Raw genomic sequence first — 13,714 nt, forward strand, 5'->3', positions numbered from 1 at the left:
AGGAAGGAGAAGAAGAAGAAGGAAGGGAAGAGGGAGGCAGTGACGGGACAGGAGAAGAAGAAGGAGGAAGAAAACGAGGAGGAGGAGAAGGGAAGCGAGGAGGAGGAGGAGGAGGAGGAGGAGGAGGAAGACAGGAGAGAGAAGAAGAAGAAGGCTTGGAGGGGGCAGAAGTGAAGGAACACACAGGAACACATAGGAATACATAGAAACACATAGAAACACATAGGAACACATAGAAACACACAGGAACACATAGGAACACATAGGAACACATAGAAACACATAGGAACACATAGGAACACATAGGAACACACAGGAACACATAGAAACACATAGAAACACATAGGAAAAACAGATCCCACCAGAAGAGAAGGAGAAGGAAGGGGCGGAGTTTGAGGCAGCGGTGATGGAACAGCTCCCCCCTACCCCCACCCCCCCGCCACCACCACCACCACCACCAGCGCCACCGCCACCTTTGAGCGGCCGATTAAAAAGATGAGCCAGCGTCGCCTGCCACTCTTTTTATCAGACTCGGGTGGCGGGGCGGCGGAAGAGACTCGGCCCGCTGTACGATACCGCCCAAACCCCGCCAAACACCGACTTCCACCCTCGATCCGGCGGCGCCCCGATACCCTACACGCACCCTGACCACTGTGCACCCCTTCACCGTAGCCAGGAGCGAGCGGGAAGGGCTAGCGTGCGTCGGGGTGAGGTTTACCGGCAGGGACATCGCGCCTCCGCCATCCGAGCACCGTGGGACGCGGCCTCTTATCATGGACGCACATTTTCCCCCGAATTCCTTTTCCTCGCCATCCAGCCGCGCTCAGGGGACACACACGCGAAGGAAAAGCTCTGGGGAAAAAAAAACTAGGAAGTATCCCCTGAAAATACCGCCCCGGGAGTTTTTTTTTCTTTGCGACCTTTCTTTTTATCTAAATTAACCATTTCGGGTCTTTTTAATTAAGAGGGTGGTGGCGCTCCCTCGGGGCCGCCAGGAGCTATCAGAAGCCCCGCAGGCGTCATGGAGGGTGACTTTTTCGATTTGGTGAGGAAGGAAGGAAGGAAGGAAGGATAGATGGAGAGTTCGACCAAGGAAGTGAAGTGAGGTTCTCCCCCCTCAACCCCCAACCCCCCCACCGCCCCCACCTTCCACCTCCCCCCACCCTGTTCCCCCTTACACAATTCCCATCCAGATAACTAACTTCATTTTTTATATTTGAATCTACAGTATTTCACACACACACACACACACACACACACACACACACACACACACACACACACACACACACACACATCCGTAACACCGCAGCTCCAAGGAGGGTACTGATGGCGTTCTCACACACACACACACACACACACACACACACACACACACACACACACACACACACACACACACACACACACACACACACACACACACACACACACACACACACACACACACACACACACCATTGAAATTCACCTGTTTATTCATCCCATTCTCCTCCTTCCCTTTAATGTACTTAATATTTTTTTCTTCCTATATTTATTTATATTCTTCTTTATCTTCTTCCTCTTTGCTCGTTCTTAATTCGTGTTTTCTCTTTCCTTAAATTTGTATATTTCTTTATTTCTTCGTTTTATTGTTGTTGTTTTTAATTTACGCTTTCTGAATCTTTACCGTTTTCAAGAGGGGACTCGCATGGGACTTCAGGCATTGAATTTGACCAGCTTATCTTACATATCTTCGGTGGGTCTATAAAGGAACAGTCCATTGCGTAATACTAATAATAATAAAAGTAAATAATGATAATATTTATAATACTGTAATGATAACATCGCTGAGTGACCTACGACTACCCACATGCTGTCCTGAAGACCACCTACCACCCCGGGCTATAGAAGAAACCGTCCAGTGAATCAAGAATGAGCTCCGGGGGGCAGCATGACCCTAGCATAATGGGGCCATGGGCTCGAACATTGCCGTTTTGATATCGAGACGGCAATGCCCGAGCCGACCATGAGGCCCCAGTGTAATAGTCTACCGGCGTTATAGACCAGATGTAAAAAAACACAAAAAAACAAGGGATAATAAATAAAAATCCTTCTTCTTCTTCTTCTTCTTCTTCTTCTTCTTCTTCTTCTTCTTCTTCTTCTTCTTCTTCTTCTTCTTCTTCTTCTTCTTCTTCTTCTTCTTCTTCTTCTTCTTCTTCTTCTTCTTCTTCTTCTTCTTCTTCTTCTTCTTCTTCTTCTTCTTCTTCTTCTTCTTCTTCTTCTTCTTCCCTTAGGGCCGTTTTCATAGTCACGTTCGTTTGTGTTGATCGTAACCAATGAGCGTCGATAACCAACAAAAAATCCGCGTTCACAGTCGGCTTTCACGGCGCTGTGTGTTTGCATCAGTACCAGAGATTGGGGCCTCTGGTAACGGCGCAATCGGCCACAACGTAAAAGAAAATATGTGTTAACAGGATGCTGAAAGTGTGTCCGACGGGCTGCTGGTGGTGGAGGGTGTGGCGAGGGTAAGGTTCTGGGCCAGTTGGGGCAGGTGGGCAGGGAGCTGGTACACACGGCCTGGCGTCACGTCCCTCACCTCCACTTGCGGCTCATTCTCGAAGCTGTGAAGCAGATTGTTGTGTGAGAGGCCGCGCAGGGCCGGATCAAGGGGGGGGGCCAAGGGGCCAGGGCCCCGGGCCACCCACCAAGAGGGGGGCCTCCCACCAATTTAAACAATACATTTTGATTTAATAAGGTTAGTATTGTAATCATAACTAAACGAGTGTCAGTACCATGTAGTCAAGTGCCTGCACGTTTTCCTTTCTTTTGTTACCATGGTAATCCATGCAATTTGGATGGTCCATTTTCTCTTACGACAATAAGAGAGAATTGGCCCAGCTGTGTGATGTTAATGTTAATTAAACCATTAAAACCAACAAAGAGGAAGGGTCAAACTACCACCAGGGTCATAGAACTACTCTTGGAAATGTCCCAAACTCCTACGAAAGACTAGTCAAATATGTTTTCTTGGGTAACGATATGTTTAGTAATACGGACGGCCCTTAGTGACTTGTCTTTGGAACCCAGAACTAAACAGCGACCAGAACTTGAAGAACGAGACCCTATTTTTCTTAGGGTCGTATCAAAAGACATATCGTCCCCTCAGAATACATATTTGACAAGGCTTTCGTAGGAGTTGTGAGCATTTCCAGGGGTAGTTTTATGACCCTGGTGGTAGTTTGACCCTTCCTCTGTACCGTGACCCTGAAGAAACACCCATTAGAACCTGACTGACCCCCTCTTTGACCTTTAGAAATAGCTGATGTGAGAAACGAAAGTATCTTGTAATACCAGCCTCTAACCTAACCTAACCTAACCTAACCCAACCTAACCCAACCCAACCCAACCCAACCCAACCCAACCCAACCCAACCCAACCTAACCTAACCCAACCCAACCCAACCCAACCCAACCCAACCCAACCCAACCCAACCCAACCCAACCCAACCCAACCCAACCCAACCCAACCCAACCCAACCTAACCTAACCTAACCTAACCTAACCTAACCTAACCTAAACATAGTCGTACCTGACCAGATGGAGGCGTGCGTAGTCGTAGGCAAGACTGGATGAACGCAGGTGCTGAAGGAAGTCGTCGAGGAGGAAATGAATGGCGCCTCCTTGAAGCTCTTGCCTGGTCTCTGTGTTGTCGTGGTGGTCGGTGGAGCAGGCCAGCACGAAGCGGGTGTTGGGGTCCACGAGGCGTCGAGTCACCCACACCGTCGGGTCGTTTAGCTTATCCTGGTCCCCCACGTCGTGAAGGTCGTCGATCTAGCAGTGCAGAGATTCAGACTGATTCAGATTCGGATTAAGATTGCTTCTTGAGCGGTGGCTGAGTGGTTAGCGTGCTGGGCTCACATTCACAACGCTATAGACAACGTCCGTTCGAGTTCCCACGCTACCACCTGGGATTTTTCAGTCACCGCCGAGTGGCTTAAAACTACCCACATGCTGTCCTGAAGACCACCCAACAACCCGGACTCTAGAGGAAACCGTTCAAGAATGAGTTCCGGGGGGCAGCATGAGCCAAGCATAACTGGCGCCATTATAAAAACTGCCTGCGCCACGACGGGCCTGGGCTGACCATCTGACCCCTGAAGAAAGCCTGAGATAGTTCGCTGACCACGGATAGATGCAGATTAAAACAGTTAACTGACCACGGATAGAAGTATTTAAGATAGTTTACTGACCACAGATATATGCAGGTTAAGATAGTTTGATTGGCCACGGACACACGCACACACACACACACACACACACACACACACACACACACACACACACACCTGCAGCCCCGTCATCTCTTTCAAGCGGGCGGCGAGAGCAGCCATCTGAGGGCGAAGGCTTGGCGCGTACACCATCAAGACGGCGGGCCGGGGGCTGGGGGATGTCTCGCGCCTCGTCACTGGCGTCGGCCTTTGTGGTTCACCTATAGTTTACGGTGAGAGGCAGACCAAGGGGAGAAATCATTAAACAAGGTCCCACAAGGCGCTGCTATTTTTTCTTTCTACAGCTAAGGAGACAGTTCAAGGGCGTAAAGAAAAATATATAAAAAAAACCCCGCTACTTACTGCTCCTGAATAGAGGTCAAAGGAGTGTCCAAAAAGAGAGGTCAGTTTCGGGAGGAGAGGTGTCCTGATACCCTCCTCTTGAAAGAGTTCAAGTCGTAGGCAGGAGGAAATACAGATGAAGGAAGATTGTTCCAGAGTTTACCAGCGTGAGGGATGAAAGAGTGAAGATGCTGGTTAACTCTTGCATAAGGGCTTTGGACAGTATAGGGATGAGCATGAGTAGAAAGTCTAGTGCAGCGGGGCCGCAGGAGGGGGGTGGGGGAGCAATGCAGTTAGCATGTTCAGAAGAGCAGTCAGCGTGAAAATATCGATAGAAGATAGAGAGGCAACATCGCGACGGAATTTTAGAGGTAGAAGACTATCAGTAGGAGGAGGAGAGCTGATGAAACGAAGAGCCTTAGATTCCACTCTGTCCGGAAGAGCTGTGTGAGTGGAGCGCCCCCACACGTGAGATACAAACTTACTTAGGTGAGTTCAAAGAAAGGTTAATGCTTTTTGTTTTAGTTTATCTTTTAATATAATATTGGTCTATTTATGGTCTAGTATTCAAAATGTGACGATTTTCAATACTCATATCAATAGTGAGTCGCTCTTCAGATAAATATAATCGTCACTTCAGGGTAGGCGGTGGGTGACTGGTAGCGTGCTGGGCCCACATTCACCACGTGATGGACGACGCGGGTTCGAATCCCCACGCTACCACCTGGGATTTTTCAGTCACCGCCGAGTGGCTTAAAACTACCCACATGCTGTCCTGAAGACCACCCATCAACCCGGACTCTAGAGGAAACCGTCCAAGTGAATCAAGGAGTTCCGGGGGGCAGCATGAGCCAGGAGAAGATGGCGCCACTATAAACACTTGCCTGCGCCATGACGGGCTGGGGCCGAATACCATCCAGGCCCCTCAAGCAAGCCTACCGGAGCTATAGGCATAGATGTAAAAAAAAACTTGAATCGATCACAGCGGTTGTAAAGGGATGGAGTTGGAGAAAGGACAACGCTGCTCTAAGTTACCCACGTACTTGGAATTCGTCGAGACTTCCTGGCGTGATGAATGACCACAAACAACAGCATCATCACCACTAAGGTCAGCAAGGCCGCCGACCCCACCTCCGCCACAAAGAGCTCCCCGTTCTTGAGTTCCTCCACCAGTATCACCTGTGGAAGAAAAAAATAAACAACATTTTTTTTTTTTTACGTCGTGGCCTATTGCACCAGTAGGCTTCTTCCCGGTGGATCCTGATGGTCGGCCCAAGGCTTCTTCCCGGTGGATCCTGATGGTCGGCCCAAGGCTTCTTCCCGGTGGATCCTGATGGTCGGCCCAAGGCTTCTTCCCGGTGGATCCTGATGGTCGGCCCAAGGCTTCTTCCCGGTGGATCCTGATGGTCGGCCCAAGGCTTCTTCCCGGTGGATCCTGTTGGTCGGCCCAAGGCTTCTTCCCGGTGGATCCTGATGGTCGGCCCAAGGCTTCTTCCCGGTGGATCCTGATGGTCGGCCCAAGGCTTCTTCCCGGAGGGGTCTGATGGTCGGCCCAGCCCGTTCTGGCGCAGGCGAGTGTTTATAGTGGCGCCATCTTGCACTGGCTCATGCTGCCCTCCCGGAGCTCATCTTTAATCCTAGAATCTAGAGTCCGGGTTGATGGGTGGTCTTCTGGACAGCATGTGGGTAGTTTTAAGCCACTCGGCGGCGGCTGAAAAATCCCAGCTTGGTGGCACCGGGATGGGGTTGAATTCGCGTCGTCCTGAACGCGGCGCCGTCACGCTATCCATTCAGCCACCGCCTCCCCAACTAGCTAACTAGTATATTTATTAGTAACGAAGTAAATTAATAATTGCAGAGGCCTGACTTACTTCTTTGCTCGGTTGTGTGTATTGCAGCATGGGCAGCGTCTTGGAGCGAAGCGGGCCGATATATCCTCCACAGTCGTCCGTCGGCTCGAACTGTTGAGAATAAGAGCGAGGAAAGGGAGTCATGGTCGGCGTGTTAACATGAGGGAGGGCAGAGCATTGCCTTAACCCGCTATGTAGCAGCGACGGGCCAAATTTGTGGCTTTACCGTGTAGCAGCGACGGGCCAAATTTGTGCTATGATATAAACCCCCCAAAATAGATGATACATAAATTGATCACAAATGCTTTGATATATATAATGAAATGATTTGCGTGAGCGATGATTTTTTCTCATTAATTTGCTTAGAAGGGCCTTTAACCTAACCTAACCTAGCCTAACCTAACCTAACCTTTAACTTAACCTAACCTTTAACCTAACCTAACCTAACCTAATCTTTAACCTAACCTAACCTAACCTTTAACCTAACCTAACCTAACCTAGCCTTTAACCTAACCTAACCTAACCTTTAACCTAACCTAACCTTTAACCTAACCTAACCTAACCTAACCTTTAACCTAACCTAACCTAGCCTAGCCTTTAACCTAACCTAACCTAACCTAACCTTTAACCTAACCTAACCTAACCTAACCTAACCTAACCTAACCTAACCTTTAACCTAACCTAACCTAACCTAACATAACCTTTAACCCAACTCCTAACCCAACCTAACCTATAACCTAACCTAACCTAACCTAACCTTTAACCTAACCTAACCTAACCTTTAACCTAACCTAACCTAACCTTTAACCTAACCTTTAACCTAACCTAACCTAACCTAACCTTTAACCTAACCTAACCTAACCTAACCTAACCTTTAACCTAACCTAACCTAACCTTTAACCTAACCTTTAACCTAACCTAACCTAACCTAACCTAACCTAACCTTTAACCTAACCTAACCTAACCTAACCTTTAACCTAACCTAACCTAACCTTTAACCTAACCTAACCTAACCTAACCTAAGAAACATGGTCCCCGTAGCTACCGGGTTAAGGTTGGCCCGACACCTCGAAGCTCAACTCTCCGAATAACGTGACAACCATGTTATGTGGCATCTGAACCCAATTCTATTAATATAACTACTTTTGCTGCTTCTGATCCTTATTATTATTATTATTATTATTATTATTATTATTATTATTATTATTTTTTTTTTTTTACGACAAGGGAGACAGCTCAAGGGCACAAAAAAAGGAAACAATGATAGAATAAAAAGCCCGCTACTCGCTGCTGTTAAAATGAATCCAGAGAGGTGGCCGAAAGAGAGGTCAATTTCGGAACGAACTATAACCAAAACTTCTACTACTACTACTACTACTACTACTACTACCTTTCACTTATAATGACATGACGATGATGATAGTGAAGTGACTCCCTTACCAAGACTATGTAGGTGCAGCCGGGGATGACTTGTTGGTGCCAGTGTGCCGTGAAGACAACCTCGCCAGGTGACCCCTCCGTGTCTCCCGTGAGTGTCACTTCGATGCAGTTGTCGTTCTTCAAGGAGATAAAACATTGCTGGGTTATAACAGTAAGGACGAATTGAATATATCCCGGCATAGGGCTTGATGAGATATAGGCCTGTGTGCACCGTTGCCAGATTGTCGTTCTCAGCCTATATCCTTGCCAATTTCCACCCCCAAAACTGCCTCCTTGACCCCAATAACCGCCTTCATATATATTTATCTTTAAAGTGGTTAATTATTGGTGTTTTTTGGGCAACAGCGACGGCTCAGAAACCGGTATATACGAGACTCTGAGTACGATAATCTGGCAACGGTTCCTGTGTGTCATCAAACGATATGTCAGGATGGATTTGAGGCATAGTTACACCCCATCGAGTTGACGTTAGGTGGCAGAGTAAAGCCAAAGTCTATATACACCAAGTCAAGTCACGCGCAGGTTTGTGGGAGGAGACACGGCCGAGGCGTGGTTTATGCGTGACGTTGCTTGGAGCCAAACTAGAGAATGTAGAAACAGGGATTTAGAGAAAACGAGGAAAGGCGGACTAATTTAAATCAATCACTTCAACATGCCCTCCCTTACACCCCACACCGCCGTCTGTAGGCATTGGAATTACAGTCACGCAATAGCACAATAAAAAGACATATTTTTTCGTCAGTGGCTTGCCTGAACGCGCTGTGAAAGAAGGCGAGAATGTACATCCAGAGTGCACACACGGCCCCAACTTTAGTCACCCCTGAACTGGCGGGTAATTTTATTTGTTTGGCTCCAAGTGACGTCATCCCGCTGCTCCGCCCCAAAACCGCCTCCTTCGCGTACCGGTCGCAGTTTTGAAGCAGAGTGACTTGACTTGGTATATACAGACTTAAAGCCCCGTTCATACTGTGCCGACTCTGGGCCACGACAACAACAACAACAACAACAATAATAATAATAATAATAATAATAATAATAATAATAATAATAATAATAATAATAATAATAATAATAATGATAACAATTTTAAAACAATAAAAACACTTCCTAATACTGAGACTACAACACTGGCCAACAACAAATTTATCGTGTATGTATTTCTAGTTGATTTAGGACAATTTTGATGAACTGAATCCAAAAAATCACTCTGGTTTTGCTCAATCAGGTCATTTTTTTCTATCGCTACATGATATTTTTTACGTATTTTTTATTTACATGTACTGGTATTTTGTATTTATATGAGGCAAAATTCTTTCTTCCTTAACTAAGCGAATTCTGGAGAGCTTACATGCGCCAATTTTTTACTAACAGGTATTTTTGTTTCGCAGGTGAATGAAATTGGTTCGGCCAGAAGATCTTGCAAACATAACCCCGATGTATTCTGCTATATACATCTGGGGCGAATACCTTTACCATGCTTATTTTGGTATGGAACTTGGTGACCAGGATAAGGCTTGGGCGCCACACATGGTATACGCAAAATATGCACCGAGTATCTGCGTCAACCAGGAGAGACCGCCTGTCTTGGCCACGGGATAAGGGACCAAAGAGATGTGTTGCGTTCATGACCACGGCATCAGTAAGCCTTCAGGACCCGTCTCCGAGCCTTACAAACCACACACGGAAAAAATTTGGGCGGTTCAAGGCATGCCGATCTGTTTTAAGAGCCGGCTTCACAGTCCAACACAGTGTCTTCGTAACAGCCCGAGCCAAACTCCAGAATCCCATACAATCCAGAACGGTAAGGTCTTCGATGCCACATTAAATACACAAGACCTTTCCTGTATAGTTTCATCAGATTTGTGAACTTAAATACAAACACCAGACACTAGACAAGGAAATTTCGAAGGCTCTGGTATTGGTTTGGGAGCTTACTAACCCGTCATGGGGAACTGTGAAACTGGCCCTTAAACACAACAAACAGGCTAGGTTAGGTTAGGTTAGGCAGCACTAAGAGCCGGTTTCACAGTCCAACACAGTATCATCGTAACAGCCCGAACCAAGCTCCAGAATCCCATACAATCCAAAACGGTGAGGTCTTCAATGCCACACTAAATACACAAGACTTTTCCTGTATAGTTTCATCAGATTTGTGAACTTAAATACAAACACCAGACACTAGACAAGGAAATTTCGAAGGCTGTGGTATTGGTTTGGGAGCTTACTAACCCGTCATGGGGAACTGTGAGACTGGGCCTTAGAGTGTAGCACGTTCAATGGAAACAACTATTCAGGAAGAGGGACAGAAGGGCACAGCGCGTGGGGTTGAGTGCGTTACGTCACGTCTCCAGATAGGCCTACCCTCAATTTAGGAAACTTACCTTGTTGGCATCCTTGAGAATGAGCGTGTAGATGGGAACCCCGGGCACTGGCTTGAGGCGAAGCACTGATGTGTTACCTTGCTGTTTCCTGCATAGAGAACCATTTATCTTTTTTATGCCACAGTGACAAGCTTGAGGCACAACAACAACAACAACAACAACAACAACAACAAAGCCGGAACAAGCAGCTTTATAAAAAAAACCCATCTCTCTCTCACACACACACACACACACACACACACACAGGAAGACGCCGAAATAAAGATTTTTTTTTATATTTGAGGCGTTTTTATGTTCCCTTCGTGATATGATTTAAGTCACAGGAAGGAGGAAGTACAGGGGAAGGAAGACGATTTCAGAGCAACCTGTTCCAGAATTTATCAGCGTCACAAATGAGAGAATAAAAATGCTTCTTACCTCTTGCATTGTGAAGTTGAACACCTTAGAGATGAGCTGGAAAGATCAAAAGCGTGGTTGCATAGAAGGCTGTTTTAGAGTTTACCAGTGAAACGAGTGAAAGAATGAAGATGGCGGTTAACTCTCGCATTAAGAAGTTGGACAGCATGGGGGAGGTATGGCGTGGTCTGCGGGCTGGCAACGCTCCATTATCCAGCAGACAGTTGACAAGCAATGGAGCAAACTACTGCTTTGGGATGCTATAGCTAAAACCATCATCTGATTGTGCAAATAGCCTTGGTGGAGGAAGGGAGCGGTTTTAACATGTAAGAAATAGAAGCTCCTTGGTGGCGAGTAGTGAGATGTGTCTTTGCACTCATTAGCTGAAGTGTATAGTCCGACCCTATCTGACATGCTGTTGGCGCCACTTGGGGGGTGGGGTCAACTGGTATTACATAATTCTAGTGGGTTTGAACATATCTTAACCCGTCCGCTGCGATTGGCACGGATTTGGCCTTCACTGGTAGCCTGGTAACATACACTCCCAGGTCTTTATCTGCCTCTGTGGTGGATAGTGGAGTGTTTCCCATGTGGTATTGGTGTGCTGGATATCCCTTCACTGGTAGCCTGGTAACATACACTCCCAGGTCTTTCTCTGCCTCTGTGGTGGATAGTGGAGTGTGTCCCATGTGGTATTGGTGTGCTGGATATCCCTTCACTGGTAGCCTGGTAACATATACTCCCAGGTCTTTCTTTGCCTCTGTGGTGGATAGTGGAGTGTGTCCCATGTGGTATTGGTGTGCTGGATTTCCCCTCCCAAGGTGCAGGACTCTACATTTTTTCTCATTGAATTGTAGCAGCCACTTTTTGTTCCATTCCTGCAGCTTGGTGAGGTCTTCTGGTAGGAAATACGCAGTCAAGGGATTAAAGTCGGGACAAGGAGAGGAGGGATCAAACTGAGCAAGAAAAGCGTAATTTTTGAATGGCCCCCAAACACGACTAATTGCTATCTGCCACAAACACTTAAACCAATTTGCTTCATCTGAATGGAATTAACTTTTACTAAAACTCTCTGTGTTTTTTTTCAACGGGGATCGTGTTTCTTAATGGTCCCTCTAAGCGAGAAAAATGAGAAAAAATCACCCCTCACACAAATCATTTCATAATATATATCAAAGCATTTGTGATCAGATTATGCATCATCTATTTTTGGGGGGTTTATATCATGGCACAAATTTGGCCCGTCGCTGCTACACGGTAAAGCCACAAATTTAAGACTCACCAGGATGTGGGTTCAACAGTAAAGTTTCTGCTGAGAAAAGTCACATTGGCCAGGCTGAGCTCGGAAGAAGTGTACCTCAAAGTGTCATTTTCCCCAAAGTGTCCAGATATAGCGAAGCATTCCTTGTCCCGAAGGCCTTGGGTGAGGCAGTGTTTCGCACCGTCCTTCTGTGCGGGAACAAATGATGATCAGTATAAGGCGGCGCAGCGACTCTGTTAGCCCTTAGCCGGCGGTGGAACTCTACAGCAGGGTTGCCAGAATATCGTATGCACCACATTGTATTCATCCTTTTTAAGCCTCAAACTCTCGTACCTACACAAATGACGATAGAAAATTGAAGTTAGCGTTAAAAATCATATTTATTGATGTTTCTATGTGCTCTTTTGCTATAGTCATTGGTCAGAAACTACGACAATACAATGCGATGAGTACGATACTTTGGCAACGCTGCTCTACAGAGACGGTCCAAAATTCAGTCACTTTTGTATGGCAGAAATATACCAACACTTCCAGATAGCGGTATAATCCATATGTAGACGATAGTTAAAACACCCCTTGTGCGGTGTAACTATATTTATGCTACTGTCCTCAGCTCGGCAGTGACTATATACAGACGATTCATATTGGGGAGCTTCTCTTTAAATTCTGCCGCCGTCTGAGGGTTCAAAGCAATTCTCACAGCGCTAGCCCGTCACGCTATTCTGTTAGGCCATGTTACGATGCGGTCTCTTGATGCACTCTTCTTCGTAAGGGAAAATAATTAATCTAATCAAAAGGAAACACACGCTTACCTTGCAAACTCCACTGATCCACCATGACTGAGGATCATAAGTATCTCCATTCATGGGACACTTGTAAACCTCGAAAGTCATTGGATCTGAAATTATGTATAGAGTATGAGAGAGAGAGAGAGAGAGAGAGAGAGAGAGAGAGAGAGAGAGAGAGAGAGAGAGAGAGAGAGAGAGAGAGAGAGAGAGAGAGAGAGAGAGAGAGAGAGAGAGAGAGAGAGAGAGAGAGAGAGAGAGAGAGAGAGAGAGAATTATTAAAACCTAACCTAACCTAACCTAACCTAAGCTAACCTAACCTAACCTAACCTAATCTAATCTAACCTAACCTAACCTAACCTAACCTAACCTAATCTAATCTAACCTAATCTAACCTAACCTAACCTAACCTAACCTAACCTAACCTAACCTAACCTAACCTAATCTAATCTAACCTAAGCTAACCTAACCTAACCTAACCTAACCCTGGTTGTCTTTTTCTAAACTAAGCTTAGCAGGCGTACATACATGAGTGAAATGACACGTATTATGGAAACCCTTATTCGGCTTGAGGGAGGCTTGAACCTATGCCTGACAGACCGCGGAACCTGGTAGCGCAGAGCTTTTAACCACTGAGCTACGGAGTGGTGTGTGTGTGTGTGTGTGTGTGTGTGTGTGTGTGTGTGTGTGTGTCCTTACCTAAAGACGGGTCGCAGTCAGCCTTAATCTTGACAGTAGGGAAGTCAGGGCGGATGAAGGTAACATGTAGCTTTCTCGTTCTGCTGGTGAGGAGCACTCCGTGGGGGGCTGCAGGGAGAGGGAGGAAGGGGTCGCCAACAGTAATACGATGCCGTCATTTCAAACATCATCTGACCCGGTCATGTTTGGATTAGCGGATTTCTATGCCCCCAAAATGGCAATCATATTTACTGTAAACTCTTACAAAAGCTCTTAATAACAGCAGAATGTAATTTCACTCTAAGCACTCAGCCACCGACTCCCCAAATTAC

At 46.4% G+C, this 13,714-nt stretch overlaps 1 protein-coding gene across 3 annotated transcripts in view; it reads right to left on the reverse strand.

Moving 5' to 3' along the window:
- Positions 1-1,782: 1,782 nt before the first annotated feature.
- LOC126987909 (uncharacterized) overlaps positions 1,783-13,714 on the reverse strand; it is a 15,289-nt gene continuing 3,357 nt past the window's right edge. For all 3 annotated transcript variants that reach the window (XM_050845510.1, XM_050845493.1, XM_050845499.1), the window contains exons 3-12: positions 13,404-13,511; positions 12,732-12,817; positions 11,941-12,107; positions 10,263-10,350; positions 7,882-7,998; positions 6,463-6,552; positions 5,635-5,770; positions 4,328-4,470; positions 3,571-3,812; positions 1,783-2,603 (exon numbers count right to left, since the gene is read on the reverse strand). In XM_050845510.1, coding sequence (XP_050701467.1) covers positions 2,450-2,603; positions 3,571-3,812; positions 4,328-4,470; positions 5,635-5,770; positions 6,463-6,552; positions 7,882-7,998; positions 10,263-10,350; positions 11,941-12,107; positions 12,732-12,817; positions 13,404-13,511 — 1,331 coding nt within the window. In that variant the 3' untranslated portion in view covers positions 1,783-2,449. The remainder of the gene's footprint in view (positions 2,604-3,570; positions 3,813-4,327; positions 4,471-5,634; positions 5,771-6,462; positions 6,553-7,881; positions 7,999-10,262; positions 10,351-11,940; positions 12,108-12,731; positions 12,818-13,403; positions 13,512-13,714) is intronic.

Source organism: Eriocheir sinensis, chromosome 6 (assembly GCF_024679095.1).
Source record: "Eriocheir sinensis breed Jianghai 21 chromosome 6, ASM2467909v1, whole genome shotgun sequence".
Taxonomy (NCBI): Eukaryota; Metazoa; Arthropoda; class Malacostraca; order Decapoda; family Varunidae; genus Eriocheir; species Eriocheir sinensis.